The 15,590-nt window shown below is 40.6% G+C and overlaps 1 protein-coding gene across 1 annotated transcript in view; it reads left to right on the top strand.

The window, feature by feature from the left end:
- The window catches only part of LOC311105137 (protocadherin-1-like), a 450,002-nt gene extending 436,335 nt beyond the window's left edge, over nucleotides 1-13,667 (top strand). The window contains exon 6 of the mRNA XM_084147163.1: nucleotides 12,597-13,667. Within this exon, the coding sequence (XP_084003289.1) occupies nucleotides 12,597-13,003 (407 nt within the window). The 3' untranslated portion in view covers nucleotides 13,004-13,667. The remainder of the gene's footprint in view (nucleotides 1-12,596) is intronic.
- The last annotated feature ends 1,923 nt before the right edge of the window (nucleotides 13,668-15,590 follow it).

The raw sequence follows: 15,590 nt of genomic DNA, 5'->3' as shown, positions 1-15,590 counted from the left end.
AAATTTTGGACAAAAAGGCAAACTCCGCTCCATCATTCATTGAATCAGATGACTCATTCATCACAAAACCCACTTATATTGCCAACTACTTTAATGATTTTTTCATTGGCAATATTTGCAAACTTAAGCAGGACATGCCAGCAACAATCGCTGACACTACACATCCAAGAATATCTGATCAACCTTTGAAACACAAGCTTTGTAATTTTGAATGCTGTAAAGTAAGTGTTGAAGAGGTGAAAAAATCATTGTTGTCTATCAACAATGACAAGCCACCGGGGTCTGACAACTTGGATGGAAAATTACTGAGGATAATAGTGGACGATATTGCCACTCCTATTTACCATATCTTCAATGTAAGCCTACTAGAAAGTGTGTGCCCTCAGGCCTGGAGGGAAGCAAAAGTTATTCCCCTACCTAAGAATAGTAAAGCCCCCTTTACTGGTTCCAATAGCCGGCCAATCAACCTGTTACCAACCTTTAGTAAACTTCTGTAAAAATTTGTGTTCGACCAGATACAATGCTATTTTTCAGTAAACAAATTGACAACAGATTTTCATCACGCTTATAGGGAAGGACATTCAGCAATCACAGCACTTACACAAATTACTGATGATTGGCTGAGAGAAATTGATTAAGAAAAAGATTGTGGGGGCTGTTTGTTAAACTTCAGTGTGGCTTTTGACATTATCGATCGTAGTCCGTTGATGGAAAAACGTATGTGTTATGGCCCCCTGCTATATTGTTGTTAAATAGTTACCTGTCTAACTGAACAGAGAGGGTGTTCTTTAATGTAAGCCTCTCTATCAAAATCCAGGTAGAATCAGGAATTCCCCAGGGCAGCTGTCTAGGCCCCTTCCTTTTTTTCAATATTTACTAACAACATGACGGCTGGCCCTTGGATGTACACAGAAAGCTAACATTAATAATATGCATTTCAATCTCTTGTGGCTCAAAGTGGAGGAGAGATTGACTTCATCACTACTTGTATTTGTGAGAGGTATTGACATGTTGAATGCACCGAGCTGTCTGTTTGAACTACTGGCACACAGTCCGGACACCAATGCATACCCCACAAGACGTGCCACCAGAGGTCTCTTCCCAATCCCGAAGTCCAGATCAGACTAAGGGAGGCTCACAGTACTACATAAAGCCATGACTACATGGAACTCTATTCCACATCAAGTAACTCATGCAACCAGTAAAATTAGATTTAGAAAACAGATAAAAATACACCTTATGGAACAGCGGGGACTGTGAAGCAACACAAACATAGAAACAGACACACGATAACATAGCACTATACACTGACGTACACATGGATTTTGTGTTGTAGATATGTGGTAGTAGGGTAGGACACAGTATGTTGTGAAATCTGTTGTGAATGTATTGTGATGTTTTAAAAAATGTATAACTGTCTTAATTTTGCTGGACCACAGGAAGAGTAGCTGCTGCCTTGGCAGCAGCTAATGGCGATACATAATACATACAAGTACAAATACGAATGGTCTGTGTCTGTTTTTCATGGTTCGGTATAGGCCCCTTAGTTCCAGTTGTCGTGACGTGACTTACTTTAATGTATGACTGTGATTTATCGAATCAACTAGCTATGTTTAATTGTCACTTGATTAAATTAATCATGTAACAATTAACTCATTAGGAATTTGGGGCACATGGAATAAATTGTTTAACATGTTACCATCTCCCGAAATAAATTCTTAGGTATATATATATATATATATATATATATATACATATATATATATATATATGTTATATATCTATAACAGTCACATATTAAATAATTACCTATTATCAGTCTCATTCTGAACGTCGCATAATCCTTTAACCTGCAAGAACCCTAACCTTATTGATGAATCAGCAATACACAAATTGGCTGAATAATTTATTTGCCAACTAACTAAATAATAACACAATACAAACACACACACGCACACACATACTGGAGGTTATTGATTACTAATGTAATGCAATGAAAACAAGTCCCTATTTGACTGGACTAACAATAGCATGAACACTTGGATGGAAGAGACAGCGATTCAAACTATCATTGATACTTTGGAAACTACGCTCACGGGAATACAAAATGTTTTTCCTATTTTGTTGCATTACAACATGTAATTTAAATGGATTTTTATTTTTATTTCATGTAATGGACATACACAAAACAGTCCAAATTGGTGAAGTGAAATAATAAAAAAAAACATTATCCAAAATAAATAACGGAAAAGTGGTGCGTGCATATGTATTAACCCCCTTTGCTATGAAGCCTGTTAATAAGATCTGGTGCAACCAATTATCTTCAGAAGTCACATATTTAGTTAAATAAAGTCCACCTGTGTACAATCTAAGTGTCACATGATCTGTCACATGATCTCAGTATATGTACACCTGTTCTGAAAGGCCCCAGAGTCTGCAACACCACTAAGCAAGGGACACCACCAAGCAAGCGGAACATTGAAGACCAAGGAGCTCTCCAAACAGGTCAGGAACAAAGTTCTGGAGAAGTACAGATCAGGGTTGGTTTCAAAAAAAATATCTGAAACTTTGAAAATCCCAAGGAGCACCATTCAATCCATTATAAAAAAATGGAAAGAATATGGCACCACAACCAATCTGCCAAGAGAGGGCCGCCCACAAAAACTCACAGACCGGGCAAGGAGGGAATTAATCAGAGAGTCAAAAAAGAGACCAAAGATAACCCTGAAGGAGCAGGAAAGCTCCACAGCGGAGATTGGAGTATCTGTCCATAGGACCACTTTAAGCCGTACACTCCACAGAGCTGGGCTTTACGGAAGAGTGGCCATAAAAAAGTAATTGCTTTAGAAAAAATAAGCAAATACGTGTTCGCCAAAAGGCATGTGGGAGAAGGTACTCTGGTCAGATGAGACTAAAATTGAGCTTTTTGGACATCAAGGAAAAATATTTTGCATCTTCAAAGTGATAGGCATGTTGTGTAAATCAAATGATGCAAACCCCCCCCAAAAATCAATTTTATTTCCAGGTTGTAAGGCAACAAAATAGGAACAATGCCAAGGGGGGTGAATACTTTCGCAAGCCACTGTAGGACTCTGGCTTGCCCACAAGATATCCCAATGTCCTTGGTAGAGTTTCTGGTCATAGTGGTGGTTAGAATGGAAATTTCAGTGTATCCTGTAGTTCGTAGAGTTGATCTGTTAGTATAGATACTTCAGATGTACCAACGGTTGTTTGAGAGGGATTGTCCTTCCCAACTCGTGTCTTTAGTGAAAGTTCTCTAGACGACTATACATGCCAGCTGCAGACTGGTAATGCTTGGCTCTAGTGAGTTTATTCTTCTTTTGTAGAGATTGAGAGTTTCAGAGTTTCTCACCATTTCAAACATATGGACTAATGTCTCATGTTTTCTGGTCTTTCTGGTCTCACCATTTAAACGTTTAGCTCACGCTTCACATCTGCTGGTCTGTAGAGTGTCAACCATTTTAAGCCGTGGGGCTTCCTGGTCTTCTTGGTCTAACCTTTTTATGCCCTCGGGGTGAAAGGGGCGTTATGTTTGTGCTCAACTGGGCGTGGCCACTCACTGAGAACAAATCAATATGGAAAACAATAATCTCATCTAGAATGCTAAAATCACATTGTAATCTTCATAAAAGTATTATTATACTTAATCATTCATTTTATACAACAATTAGATGCAAACCTCATAACTGGGAAGTGTACACCCCCAGAGATACAGTTATGTTGTTCCACAGTCTTTAATGACATCACAACATAATAACGAATTTGACGTGATTGTTCTTTAAGTCCCCACCGACCATTTCTCACATTCTTTGAAGTAGGAATATTGTTTCATTATCCACTTTTGGATGTTGGCGTCTTGGCGGGAAGACTTCCTTTGTTCCACAAGGAAATTCCGTGACCCAATACTGCTTGGCACGGAAAAGAACGTTTCTGCAAGGAATTTACGACCGGTCATAAAACTGCCCCCCAGGAGAGGGGGGTGTTCAAACCTTTGCCTAGCCGGCATCTTTGATCCTCAACCCATGAGGGCAAGTCATGACACATTGAAGGAATAAAATGATGCTACAGCATACAATGTCATTCTAGACGATTCTGTGCTTCCAAATTTGTGGCATCAGTTCGTGGAAGGCCCTTTTCTGTTTCAGCATGACAATTCTACTTTGCACAAAGCGAGGTCCATAAAGAAATTGTTTGTCGGGATGAATTGGAAAACCGACCATGAGCCAGGCTTAATCGCCCAACATCAGTTCCCGACCTCACTAATGCTCGTGGCGGAATGGAAGAAAATGTTAGGCCTACTGCTGCTAGGTAGCTCTCTCTGCTCTCTCCCTCCCCTCTGTCTGTTTTGATTGCAGGAGTGAAGTCTGGTGTGCGGGAGTCAGGGTTCCAGCTGCAGCTCATTCACCATAATCACCTCAGCCTTAAAGACCCGGTCAAACTTGCCACTCATCGTCAGATCATAGTCAAGACGACCATGTTAGTCTCGCTGTTGACTCAACCTTCTTGTTTTCGCTCTTTGTGTTTTTGGCCTGTTCTATTTACTTTTTTCCTGTGCCACAGATTATTGGAACCTGACTCCTGCCTCCGCTTCACTCCTGCCACCACCATCCTGCTTTCCACTACCGGACCTCCCTTTTGGACTCACCACGGACACTAGGACGTTACGGTACCACTCCTGCTCAGAACCTGGATCTGTTAACCTCCCTGTAAACCTGGACTTGCTCTTCCCCTATTTTTGGAAACCTGGACAATTGCACGTTGTAAATAAACCTGTTAAACCTTCTCTGGCTCGGTGTAGTTGTCTGCATTTGGGTTCATATCTAGTTAAATCGTGACAGCAAATCCCCGCAGCAGTGTTCTAACATCTAGTGGAAAGCTTTTCCAGAAGAGTGGAGGCTGTTATAGCAGCAAAGGGGGGACCAACTCCATATTAATGCCCATGATTTTGGAATGAGATGTTCGACTAGCAGTGTCCACATACTTTTGATCATTTAGTGTATCAGCGAAAGATGGACAGGAAAGGGAGTTCAGATGCTGTGCAAGAAAAATATAGAAATGCTTGCATGCATCGTTTTTCCAGTTTGTGTGTATCTGTGTCCCGATATTTTGTTTGGTGCCCCTATGCTTGTCATGCAAGTCTTGCATATTTATTTTGAATTCATGCTCGTCTAATACCGTTCCGTTCATACTTTGACTCACACTGTTTTGCATTGTTTGTCATCAATATGTCTAGGTGGATGTTGACGCCTGGAGCATATCAATCTAAGTTTGAACGACAGACAGTGGGTGAGACATGAAGAGTTAGTGAAAGCCTGTGAAATCATAAACAAACAACACATACAAAAGCCATCATAACTTATCACCAGATAAGTCGATCAACATGCAAGTTGCATGCTGTCATTCATACATAGCAGTTACTGTTTTATTCAGATTACCATAAACAACAGGATTTGCTTAAAAATAGCTTATTCCTTTTATCCTCGTTTAGCCATGATGAGATTTCAGCAAGGAAAACCCCAAATGGGATCTGATGTCAGTTTCTCTCCTCATCAGAGAGCATAGGCAAACTGGATCATAACGCTCATCATTTATCGGTGAAGAAGTGTTCTGCCTACATTCTCTTGGCTCAGCAGCCAAGGACAGATGCCACAGCACAGAATGATTTGATGCACACAAAAATTAACACACACTCACACACCCACAGAGAGAAACACACATTTACCAATCTCTTCTACCTGAATGTGGCTGTGAGTGTTGGTATTAGCGTGGGTGTGTAATGTACAGTTGAAGTCGGAAGTTTACATACACTCCACAACTTTTTTGTTAACAAACTATAGTTTTGGCAAGTCGGTTAGGACATCTACTTTGTGCATGACACAAGTAATTTTTCCAACAATTGTTTATAGACTGATTTATTTCACTTATAATTCACTGTATCACAATTCCAGTGGGTCAAAAGTTTACAAACACTAAGTTGACTGTGCCTTTAAACAGCTTGGAAAATCCCAGAAAATGATATCATGGCTTTAGAAGCTTCTGATAGGCTAATTGACATCATTTGAGTCAATTGGAGGTGTACCTGTGGATGTATTTCAAGGCCTACCTTCAAATTCAGTGCCTCTTTGCTTGACATCATGGTAAAATCAAAAGAAATCAGGCAAGACCTCAGAAAAAAAAAACTGTAAAAAAAATTGTACACTTCCACAAGTCTTGTTGTCTGTTTAACGTCTACCTGTTTAGAATCAAATAATATGTCTCCAGGGTTTGACCAAGATACAATAACCTCAGCTGCCACCCATACTATGCTTTCTCAGCATAGCAAACACTGCGATGTTGAATTTTCTTTGTCAAATAACTTTACTCTCTCTCTATTCATTCTCTTTTCCATTAGGCTCCTCAAATTTTTTTTACAAATGTCACGGCGTAAGATGGCATAAGTGCAACATGAACTTTTTGTTTATAAATGGGAACCGTCACAAATGAACAGAGGGAATTTCCTTGCATCTTGGGGTATAGTTCATGCTGTGGAGGCCCCTCTAGCTTGCACGCGCACATCGATAAAATATATGTCCCCTTTCTATATAAAATTAGTTTTTCTAGAGATATTAGAATATTGAGCTACACTTTAAAGATTGACTGCCTCTTAATAAGCTCCCCTTCTCTTCTGTGGCCCTAAAAGCAATGTGGGAAATGGTATATGCCAGAGCCACAGGGGCTAGCTGTCACGCTCTGGCTCCGGGACTCTGTATGTTGAGCCAGGGTGTGTTCATTCATTGGGTGTATTTCTATGTTGGTATTTCTGTTGGGTTGTGTTTCTTTGTTTGAAGGAGTGACTCCCAATCAGAGGTAACGAGTGTCAGCTGTTGGCTCGTTGTCTCTGATTGGGAGCCATATTTATACTGTCTGTTTTCACCTTGGGGTTGTGGGTTTTTGTTCCTTGTCAGTATTTTGTCTGAGGACGTTACGTATCGTTTATTGTTTTGTAATCGTGTGTGCACTTTACGATTAAAGTATGTTCGCTCAACACGCTGCGCCTTGGTCCTCTCTAACTAACGAACGTGACACTAGCAGCACTGCTGAAAATGTATTCACTTTTCTGGCACATTATAATGTTTCCTTTGTTATATCCCAGAGGGTTGTGGGTGTGGGTTAGAAATTGGAAACCAAAAATACTCTAAAAAGCCTCTTCCGTCTCCCATTCTTTGGGGGTATTTTTCCCCCAACTATAAATAACTGAGTTGGATATTTTTTTCCATATACAATCAAAGATGGCTCTCTTTCACCCTGTCAATGTAATATATCAATGTTTTATACATATCAAATGTATATTAAGTGCTGTCTTTTTTTGGTTCAGTTGATTATTTTACATTGTGAGGTCAGTCAGGAAAGGGTCATATATAGTGTTGTTTTTAGACTATTGTTTCCATTTGAGTTTAATGAACATTGTTCCGCAACTATAGTGTGTGTGTGTGTGTGTGTTTGTGTGTGTGTGTGCATGCACATGTGTGTGTGTGTGCATAAGAGAGGAACAGAGAGGTTGGGAATACACCAAAAGTCAAACAAAAGACAGCAAGAGAAAGGTAAACACAGTACACATTTTGATCCCAGTAGTGTAGGGATTGAAACAAAGAAAGCAGGGGTGGATGACTATGGTCTTCAGGGGCTGCAGTATGTGCTGGTTTTTGACCCTTCACTAAACCAGTGAAGATTTAGACTTGGGAAACCAGATGTGAGCAATGCGACACCTAAGAAAAGAGATCAAACAAGTGTCAGGAAACCAGGAGAGGAAAAAAACAGCAGATGCTGCGGCCCCTGAATACCAGAGTTTCCCACCCTTGACCTAAAGTTTTGCTTGTTGTTCTTGTTTATTTTTTCATCTTCCATAGCATCAGTGTAAAGTTATACCTACCTAAGCATCTTTCGAAAGTGAGAGCAGTCAGGTGCCTCCCAGGAATTTTTAGTGCAATCACAAGCCATGTTTCGCTACATCTTTAATGACCCATCTTACACAGACTAGCGTGCAATCTGAAATATTGATGAATATGAGATGTCAGTTCAGGTATTGTACTTGATATAGCCACGGGCTATTGTTAATAGTCATATCTTGTCAGGACCTTGACTTTAAAGCATAAACAAGCTGTTTTCTCTTACAGCCTATGGGCATAGTATGTACCGGTATAACAAATTCAATGAAATTCGACGCATTATGTATGAACGTTCTGACACATTAATGTTACGTGGTTACATGGTTAATTATGTGTTTTTGCAGAGTTAAGACAGAACCAACTCAAAGGATAACAGTTTAGGCATTATTTCTGAGTGGTTAAGGTAAGGCTATGGTTTGGGGAAGGCTTCAAACAAAATAATAAAAATCTATTAGCTAGGTATCATCAGTTTTCATAGTATTCTCACGGCTTGCTAGAGCATTGTGAACTGCCGTAGCGTAGTAGTCTAAGCAGTGCGCTCCAGCACCAAGCCTCATGAGTATGTGCCCAGTGCTGGATAATCATTTTTCTTTTTCTTTTTGTGAGTGACATACACTACCAGTCAAAAGTTTGGACACACCTACTATTTCAAGGGTTTTTCTTTATTTTTACTATGTTTTACATTTGTAGAATAATAGTGAAGACATCAAAACTGTGAAATAACACATATGGAATCATGTAGTAAACAAAAATGTTTTAAAAAAATCAAAATATATTTTATATTTGAGATTCTTTAAATATCCACCCTTTGCCTTGATGACAGCTTTGCACACACTTGGCAATCTCTCAACCAGCTAGATGAGGTAGTCACCTGAAATGCATTTCAATTAACAGGTGTGCCTTCTTAAAAGTTAATTTGTGGAATTTATTTCCTTCTTAATGCGTTTGATCCAATCAGTTGTGTTGTGACAAGGTAGGGGGGGTATAGAGAAGATAGCCCTATTTGGTAAAAGACCAAGTCCTTAATATGGCAAGAACAGCTCAAATAAGCAAAGAGAAACAACAGTCCATCATTACTTTAAGACATGAAGGTCAGTCAATACGGAACATTTCAAGAACTTTTAAAGTTTCTTCAAGTGCAGTCGCAAAAACCATAAAGTGCTATGATGAAACTGGCTCTCATGAGGACCGCCACAAGAAAAGAAGACCCAGAGTTACCTCAGTTGCAGAGAATAAGTTAATTAGAGTTACCAGCCTCAGAAAATGCAGCCCAAATAAATGCTTCAAAGAGTTCAAGTCACAGACACATCTCAATATCAACTGTTCAGAGGGGATTGTTTGAATCAGGTCTTCATGGTCGAATTGCTGCAAAGAAACCACTACTAAAGGACACCAATAAGAAAAATAGGCCTGCTTGGGTCAAGAAACACGAGCAATGGACGTTAGACCAGTGGAAATTTGTCCTTTGGTCTGGAGTCCAAATTTGAGATTTTTGGTTCCAACCGCTGTGCCTATGTGAGACGCGGTGTGGGTGAGCGGATGATCTCCACATGTGTAGTTCCCACCGTAAAACATGGATGAGGAGGTGTGATGGTGTGGGGGTGCATTGCTGGTGACACTGTCTTAGAATTCAAGGCGCACTTAACCAGCATGGCTACCACAGCATTCTGCAGTGATACACCATCCCATCTGGTTTGGGCTTAGTGGGACTATCATTTGTTTTTCAACAGGACAATGACACAACACACCTCCAGGCTAGTTGACCAAGAAGGAGAGTGATGGAGTGCTGCATCAGATGACCTGGCCTCCACAATCCTCCGACCTCAACCCAATTGAGATGGTTTGGGATGAGACGGACGTCAGAGTGAAGGTAAAGCAGCCACCAAGTGCTCACCATATGTGGGAACTCCTTCAAGACTGTTGGAAAAGCATTCCAGGTGAAGCTGGTTGAAAGAATGCCAAGCGTGTGCAAAGCTCTCATCAAGGCAAAGGGTGGCTATTTGAAGTATCTAAAATATAAAATATATATATTTGTTTAACACTTTTTTGGTTACTACATGATGTTATTTCATAGTTTTGATGTCTTCTCTATTATTCTACAATGTAGAAAATAGTAAAAATAAAGGAAAATCCTTGAATGAGTAGGTGTGTCCAAACTTTTGACTGGTACTGTATGTCGAATATTGGCCTGTTGGAAATTACAACTCCCTAAAATATTGCACAGTTCAGACTGGATCTGATTTATCTCTAGAGAAACTGTGCAATGTGCGCATTGAGATCACAAAAAAAATAGAATTTAAATAATTTTCTTCTATTTGGTTAATTACTCAGTATTACATTGGATAAAAGTACAGAGCTTCAAAATTGTGTATCATACACTGCAATTGGTAGAACAACGGAAACGTAATGCTGCTTTGAAAGTTGATAAACTTGTATCCCAACTTTTGAGAAATGTCCCTTGAAAGTTTTCCTAGAGAGCTCTTCTTTCTTTACGCCCATTCAGCATCTTTCACACCCTCTTAAGCCTTAGCACCACCAAACTCTTTAAGGATTCACGTGAGGCCATGTGCTAAACAGAGTAAGGTAGTATAGATAGAAGTGACACTGGTGATAGATGAGGTAGTTCTATGCATATAATCAGGGGTGAAGTGGCTGAGCAGCAGGACAAAACATTTTATTGTAGCAGCAACGTGTGTGTGTGTTTCTTTGGTTTTACTATCATTAAGGGGACCAGAAGTCATAGGAACAAGGACAATTTGGACAAGTGGGGACATTTCATCTGTCCCCACAAGGAAAAAGGGTATTTTAGGCTCAGGTGGTATGGTTTAGGGTTACAAGTAGGGTTAGGGTTAGGAGTTAGGATTAGGTTTAGGGTGTGGGGTTAAGATTATGGTTAAGGTTAGGTTAAGGGTTAGGATAGTAAAACAAATGTGTGTGTGTGTGAGAGAGGGTGTGTTGTGTGTGTCCATGAGTGCTAGGAGAGAATCAAATGAATGTGCATAGAGGCATTGCAGATAGTCCGGATGACTAGGAACTCGCCCTCAGTGATGAATTGGGCCGTCGGCACCACACATGATCAAACAGAATCTATATTCTTTGGAGAGCCTGTTTCTGTCCTGCTCTCGACTTTGGTACAGGGCATGGGATGTTCATGGAATCTTCGTAACAAAACTCCCTGATCTTCTCAAAAAGAGGTGTTGTTTGTACAGGCAGACTATCTCTGGGAAGAACAACGTCAGCGTTGCGCAGCAGCTGAAACCTGGTCCTGACTGAGTCCGAACACTCCTTGGTGACACAACACTAGGTTCCAGAGCTTCAAAGCTGTAAACCAGGAAAATAGACAAAAAATTAACAAGACATTTAAACCTTGCATACCAGCTATAACATCAATTCACCTCCCAAGTTTAGATACCAAGAATAGGCCCATACAATGCAGGTTATCAGTCAACCAACTATATTCATTTGGGGACAGGTCGAAAAAAATGAAACATTCATGGCCATTTAGCTAGCTAGCTTTCTGTTGCTAGCTAATTTGTCCTGGATATAAACATTGGGTTGTTATTTTACCTGAAGTGCACAAGATCCTTTTGTCTGGAATTGTAGAATTTGGACACATTTTGAGTCACACAAAATCCTGTGTTCTCTACTCTACGACAATTAATCCACAGAAAAAAGGGGAAACCTAGTTAGGTTCTAGTAATCTTTCCTCCTTCAGTCTTCTTCTTCTTCTTCTTCTTCTTCTTCTTCTTCTTCTTCTTCTTCTTCTTCTTCTTCTGTTATCAATTTCAATTATGCATAAAGCAGAGGCAGTTTAGGAAAAAAATCACTTTCCACAGAGAACTGAACAGCCTGTTCCCCCCTCCCATCTCGCACCCCAGTATCAAATAATAATCTACTGTCACGCACAGAAGAAAGGTTACTTTCTGCATAGGCATTGATATATCCGCTCGTGGATGCTGACCTTTTCCATTAAGCTGTGATTTTTTTTAAATGTGGCACAGTCATAGCAGAGGCGGTATCTGTGTGTTATATTAACCTACATTATGCCATTTGTTCTAAGTAAAAAAGCAGTAGCAGCGTTATTGACTCAGCCTTAATTGACTGCGCGCCATAATTACATTTTAGTCAACCTTGAGCGTGTTTTTCTTTAAATGTATTTAATCCTGTTTCACACTCAACACCCACTATCTAATATGTTGATGCATCTCTGTTAAACATCACATTAGGCAATGTTCTTGGAGGTTTTTGCAACATGACTCTGAATATTAGATTCTTACCTAACGTATTATGAGTTTTCTTATCTTAGGTATTATGAGTTTTGTTGTTGTGAAACTTGCATTGATTGTTTACTGAATAGTTGTATGCTGGATTGGTTGTGCACAGTATGTTGGTAGATTTGGCCAAACCTTTTGGCTCTGTTGTCTCTTTTCATAAGCAAAAAAGGCAATAACTCTTTCATGATATAGTCTGTAATTTCCCTTCATTGTCATCTTTCATAATAAGATGATCACTTCATGAAACATATTATAAATGTGTTTTATGCTAGTCACATGTGCCCATCTAACCCTACTTTACAGGACTCATCCTCTTTATTGTGTGTCATCCTCCTTCGCCCTGTTATACTAACTCCTCTACCTTCTCTGTCTGCAGATCTCAGGCCTTTGCCCGATGTGGCCATGACAGGCAACTGCACTCATGAGTGTACCGAGTTCGGTCACTCCGACGCCTGCTGGATGCCTAGCCAGCCCTCCCCCAATCGTAAGAGCTCCACCAAGAACGCCCCTAAGCTCTCCACCTTCGTGCCTTACCTGGAGAGTGAGGTGCAGGAGCACCTCATGGCCAACGGCAGCCCCAAGCACCTGACAAAGGAGTGTGGGAGTGGCAGTGGCCGCTCCAAGGTGGCTAACATCTGCTTCCTGCCCTCTTACAGCAGTGCCTATTCCGGGGGCAGCAACTCCGGCAAAGACTTCAAGGAGATCCCCCTGAGCCAGGCAGCTGAGTACTACTCTGCCACCTCCCCCACCAGCCAGTGCTCCAAGAGAGAGATTTACATGTGAGGGCAATGATGTGGCCCCCTTCCTGAGAAAAAGAATAACACCCCGCCACCTTCATCCTTACCTGTACACCCACTATAACTGACCCCATGCCCCCGAGCCTGCCCCCGAGCCTACCCCCTCACTGTTCCTGTGCTTAGCTGCTGTGCCGTCTGAGAAGTGCCATAGCAGCACCATTTCCCTATTTTTTATAACCACCTCCCACCATGTGAGGCTTTAGAATCCCCAAAACCTCCAAATAAATCAAGAGTAACATTTTGTCAACAACAAATTAATAATAAACTTGGAGAGTACAACAACTACCTTAAGAATGTAAACTACACTATCGGTTGGACATTGTGATAACTTAATGGGAGACTATTTAGCTACACTTAGAAAAAAAGGTGCTATCTAGAACCTAAACGGGTTATTCGGCTGTCCCCATAGGATAACCCTTTGAAGAACCCTTTTTGGTTCAGGTAGAATCCTTTCGATTCCAGGTAGAACCATGTTGGGTTCCATGTAGAACCCTTTCCACAGAGGGTTCTACATGGAACCCAAAAGAGTTCTACCTAGAACCAAAAATTGTTCTCCTATAGGGATAGCCGAAGAACCCCTTTGGAAACATTTTTACTACGAATGTACTATTGCATGTTCAAGTTACATTTTTTTTCCATTTTTTGGGACGATGGACAATGTTGCTCAGTTGGAACTGAGAAAACAATCAGGGGGTGGGGGGGGAGTCTTGTAAAATAAACACATGCTCTATTTGCAATCTATTTGAGGTGTTCTCTTGGTTTTTCGGGTTTGTTTACTTTTTTTTAGAAGTGAGTGTCGGTCTGTCAACTCTGGGACCTCCAATTAGAAAAAGAGAAGTGTTGCTCCTACTCAAGAGGACACAATTGACAGAGCATTTGCCAATCTTTGCACAACATAAGACAAGTCCTCAACACATTCGTTCTCTACCTACCTACCTAAAGGCAAATGTTTCCGACTTGAACATTTTTCACAGAGCTGTAAATACAATGGACATGAGTTTGACTTTTAGCATTTTATAGATTTTTTTCCTTTGGTTGTAAAGAGTTTAACAAAGAACTGTAGCTGTTGTATCATTGCGTCAAGATCTCACAGTGATGTGGAACCTTTGTTGGTTGGGTGTGGTATCCATGATGTACAGGGGGACAATACCAAATGTTACACTGGGCAGACATATAACCTGTGACATCACTGAACATGGGAAGCTGCAGTACAAATATGTGACTTTGTTTTTCTCATCTTTACCCTGAACTTAAATATTGAGACAAAAACTAGCATGAAATGTTGGCTCAGGTGGATGTCACTGTCTTCTGCTGTGTGTTTTCAAGGCCTCGCCACCACAATCTCAACCTCCTGATTGAGGTCTCACTGAAAGATCATTTCACACCAGTATCCAGTTGGAGAGCAGGGGGAAAACGGCTTGCTAAGGTGTTTTGTTCCAATGTGTGGTTACTCCATAACTCTAACTCCCATCTGTTGCATCTCTAGTTTCTAAGTTTGACAATTTAGTAGTCGTCTTAGAGAAAACTAATGACATTTAACACCTGCTGTTCCAAGGCAGCTCCCCACTGTAGCACGGATGTTAGAGAACTTCTGTGGGTGTGAGGGGAAGGCTGGTCCTGTGGTGTGACATTGGTAGGCGTGGTAGAGATAGGGAGGGTTCACGGCTCCATTATAGACTAGCACGCTAACCCCGTAAAGCAGAGGCATTGCTCTAATTGCGCTTGGAGGCACTGTTCATTAGCAGCAATAATTTCCAGATATCAAAACCAAGCAGTGTGTTCTGGTGGTTTAGAAGTTCATTTTGAACTTCATATTAATAGCCGCTGACAGTAATGGGGATTTCACCTGTGGCAATGAGCATCAGCCATGACAAGACTAATGAAAACACGTTGAGGAAAAAAAAAGAGGGTGTTAAAAAGTCCTCCAGACTGCTACCACGACAGCTCGAGCGCTTGCACAACATACAGAACTTATTAAAGAGACGTTGTGTTTGTTATGCCTACCTAGAATACAAACATGCTTCAGGTGGGGTAATTTAAGGGTCAGGACATCAAAACTAAGGTCACGAGGCCTGCTATGGAGTCCTAGTGGCCAAAACAAATGTTTTATGTGTATCTGATGTTCCTTGACAATAGACTGCATTTTTTAAAAATGCATTTCTAGTGTGCTTTGACTTAACGTTCACATTCTACAAGTTCATGGCTGACTTGATTGTGCGTGTGTGCATGTGCTAATGTACAGTACCAGTCAAATGTTTGGACACACCTAGTCATTCAAGGGTTTTTCTTTGTTTGTACTATGTTCTACATTGTAAAATAATAGTGAAGACATCAAAACTATATATGGAATCATTTAGTAATCAAAGAAATGTTAAACAAATCAAAATATATTTAATATTTTAGATTCTTCAAAGTAGCCAGCCTTTGCCTTGATGGCACCTTTGCACACTCTTGGCATTCTCTCAACCAGCTTCACCTGGAATGCTTTTCCAACAGTCTTGAAGGAGTTCCCACATATGCTGAGCACTTGTTGGCTGCTTTTCCTTCACTCTGCTGTCCAACTCATCCCAAAC

This window comes from Coregonus lavaretus (assembly GCF_964263955.1).
Source record: "Coregonus lavaretus genome assembly, chromosome: 29".
In the NCBI taxonomy this organism is placed as follows: Eukaryota; Metazoa; Chordata; class Actinopteri; order Salmoniformes; family Salmonidae; genus Coregonus; species Coregonus lavaretus.
The sequence above is the reverse complement of the archived record's forward strand: the minus strand, read 5'-3'. Positions and strand labels throughout refer to the sequence as shown.